Source organism: Gavialis gangeticus, unplaced genomic scaffold (assembly GCF_001723915.1).
Source record: "Gavialis gangeticus isolate Ggan-Ray unplaced genomic scaffold, GavGan_comp1, whole genome shotgun sequence".
NCBI classification, from domain to species: Eukaryota; Metazoa; Chordata; order Crocodylia; family Gavialidae; genus Gavialis; species Gavialis gangeticus.
In genome coordinates, this window is record NW_017728994.1 from 1,365,319 (window position 1) to 1,368,615 (window position 3,297).

The 3,297-nt window shown below is 39.9% G+C and overlaps 1 protein-coding gene across 7 annotated transcripts in view; it reads left to right on the forward strand.

Moving 5' to 3' along the window:
* Positions 1-3,297, forward strand: part of CCSER2 (coiled-coil serine rich protein 2) — a 182,887-nt gene that overhangs the window by 151,364 nt on the left and 28,226 nt on the right. For 2 of the 7 annotated variants that reach the window (XM_019502221.1, XM_019502219.1), the window contains exon 11: positions 2,565-2,646. The exons of 3 other annotated variants lie outside the window; for them this stretch is intronic. In XM_019502221.1, coding sequence (XP_019357766.1) covers positions 2,565-2,646 — 82 coding nt within the window. The remainder of the gene's footprint in view (positions 1-2,564; positions 2,647-3,297) is intronic. 2 more of the 7 variants (XM_019502222.1, XM_019502220.1) reach the window with 1 other exon arrangement.

Below are 3,297 nucleotides of genomic sequence, written 5' to 3' on the forward strand. Positions count from 1 at the left end.
GTCCATGGTTCCAAGATGAATCAATGCGAGGTGATGGCCTGGTCGTTACAGGCCATTCAGTAGAGGCATGCTACCATTGTATTTCTATCATTCCCAATCACTCTCATTCATCCAGGAACCAATTTACATGGGAGGGGTACATGAATCATACAGTTGCAACACAGGGGATGCCTGGGCAGAGGACACAAGATGGAGGCTTGAGACACAAAATGGAAACTTGACATGACTTATGCTCACTTACATATATAGGCCTAAAACAGTAATCACACAATATAAAAGCAGTACAAACATAGTAATTATCACTTATAAAACAGTGGGTATTGATATCAAAATAGCAGGGAACTTATTTGCAAAGATGGGAGGGAAAAATAAAACTTACTACCTAAAATAAAATGTTAAAGCTTACCCTACATCTTAGCTTACTTATACTTATCTATAGGGAATAGAGAGGGAGAGAAAAAATCAGAAACAGTTGGGGAAGGGGAAGGAATGTATTTTAAAGTTAACCCCCCCCCAAAACTGGGGGTTTTGCTACATATCCCCCCCCCCCAATCAACCTTACACAAGGGTGATGTCACTATACTGTTTGAACACCCTTGTCCAGCTATATAGAAAGGAGGTGTGCCATCTTCAGCTGGTTTGAAGTTAAAACAAAACTTAGGCAGTTAAAAGATATTGAAAGAGAAAACCTTGTGGGGTGGAAGAGAAAGAAAATAACATAATGAGGTTGATTTGAACAGTTATAATGGTATAGTTGTCTCTTTGCTTATTAAAATAAGACTTTGAATGCCGTTTTTACATGCATCTTGTTATACTGATATTCTAAATAGCATTTATATCCTTAAGAGAAGTACAAACAAAAACAAAACATTTTGACATCTTATCAGATAGTTTAGAGAAGGGGGGAGAGAACAAACAAACAACCCCCCCCCCCCAAAAAAAATACACATAACCTTTAATAAATATCATGTTGCTAACCAAGTGGAATCTAAAACTATTTTTTTTTTTGTAGAATTGCTGCCCTTGTTTCAAATATAAAAACAACTTTCCAGTTGTTTTTTATATTTGACAGAAGTTTTCTGGTCTGGGATCCACAGACAGATTCAATTTTTAGAGGAAAACTCCTTGCAGTGGCTGATTATTCATATTTACAAATGTACAATGCTGACATGTTCAGTGGCAGTGCACACATCATTTTGCATTCTTGGAGTGTGTTTGTTTTATACTGAAAAAGTGGAGCAGTTACCTACAGGAGGGTGGCCATCCTAAGTTGAGGACTTTTATGGCCTTTTCCTGCCTCAACATAGGGGTGAGCACTGATCAGCCTGAGCGTGTTTTTCAGCGGCACAGAGCCGTTCCTTCCTGCTAGCCAAGAAGAGTGGCCGACAGCATAGAAAAGACTGTTCACTCTATTCCTTGAGGGTCAGGTGGTTTATTTAACAAGGAGGCTCCCAAAATTAATTGCTCAATGGAGCCTTCCTGAAAAACTCATCTTTAAAGTGACAACCTGGCCCAACTGCAACAAGGACATTGGCATCCCTCAGAGAGACACTGTTTCCCTCAGAATTTTTGCTTAGAAAGCCTTTTCCATGTTCTTACATCTCACCCCCATTACCAATAAGGGTATACTTTTACACTTCTAGGAGTCGCTGCCTTGCAGCGCAGGCACAAAGCAAACACACAACACTGTTTTGCACAAACACTCAACAATCCCTGCAGTCTCTTGGCTTGTGTTACAAACATTCACAGTCTCTAGCACAGAACTTGGTCTTCTCTGCTACTGACTTCTTATTGGACCAGCAATATACGTTGTACTTAACCCACACAGACCACAGCATGATCAGGACACAACTTTTTCTTAAAGCAACTGCATCTTTTCCCTGCTCTAGAGCAGTCATTCCTAAAATTGAATTCTTACTCTTTCTTCCTGCCTGCTGTGGCATTCAAACTCTGTTACTCTCTTATTCTCTCCTCTCTTTCTAAACACTTTCCACAGATCTCTCTATCACAGCTGCCTCAGCCTGTTTTCCCACTTCCCTCTATCTTTTTCCTTTCCCTCTCTCTATCACAGCTACTTGCTTTCTGAATCTCTCCATGTAGGGAAACAAACCCTGAATGAACGAACTATGCATCTTTCCTAGTGAAATGTTCTTTAACTCCCTCACATAGGGCTGTAACAATACAGGCACAAGCTGTGCGGGGCAGTCCTGTCTTCATGATATGATATTAACTCCTACAGTCTTACTTCTCTTCAGTATTCTTCATGAAGACTAACTTTGACAAACATGTGTCCTTTTCCATCTTTTTTAAAATAGAGGCATTTTCCTACTATGCAGTTTGTGATGCCCTTTGCTTTATCTAATCTAGTTAATCATAAATCAGTTGGACTGGCTAATGGTTTGGCAAGTTTTAGTATTTAGGTTAACACAGAGGAAATAGTAAAGTGTGGTAATACCGTATTTTACCAGGAAAAGGAACAGTGTGGCTTTTTCGTGTCTTATTTTTCCCTGTTCTCTTTTTTTATTATACTCCTCCCCCTCCCCCCCCTCTCTCTCTCTGCACAGGGTGGGTATTCTGCTCCCTCCTCTCCCTGGCAGGGCTCATTCCAGGGCATCTCACGGACTGTTCCACCGCACCGCAGACAGAGTGAGTCTGTACTTCTCACTCATCCCTCACCATGTTCCAGTAGAGGCTTCCCTTTTGCACGCACTGTTCATCATGTAATATCTTCCTTTGTCAGGCACAAACTTACAGGCATATACTATACTCTCTGGCCTAACCTAAATGCTTTTTTCAGTCCCTATACAACTTTAGCTTTTTTACAATATATTACTAGCTGATTTACTGCAGCGGTTCTTGAAGTCAACCTGAATAAGCCCTGTGTTCACTCTTGTCAATAACTTGCATCTTGCTTGCTGCATTTCTTTTCCTTTCTATGGCTGTAATGTGCTGTCCTGTTCATGTGTGTGTTTTGTTGGCTCACAAGGTCTGCATGTGTGTATGTGTGCACGTGTATATAGAGACATGTTTACGTAAGATATTGTGGGGATGCATTTATAAAATTCATTCCTTGTTAAATATTTTAAAGAGAAAAATAGTATAATTCTCACTGCCATCCAGGAAAATTTTAATTTTTTTTTTTCAGAATTGCTTTGCTGAAACTAATGTCCCTCTTTAAAACTCCCTTTTCCCATGATGACTTCATAAAAAAGCTTGATGTGGTTAAACCAAATACTGTTGTGTCATTTAATATTGCCCAGTTTTTCCCTTTAGACTTGCCTTTGGGGCAAATACCAG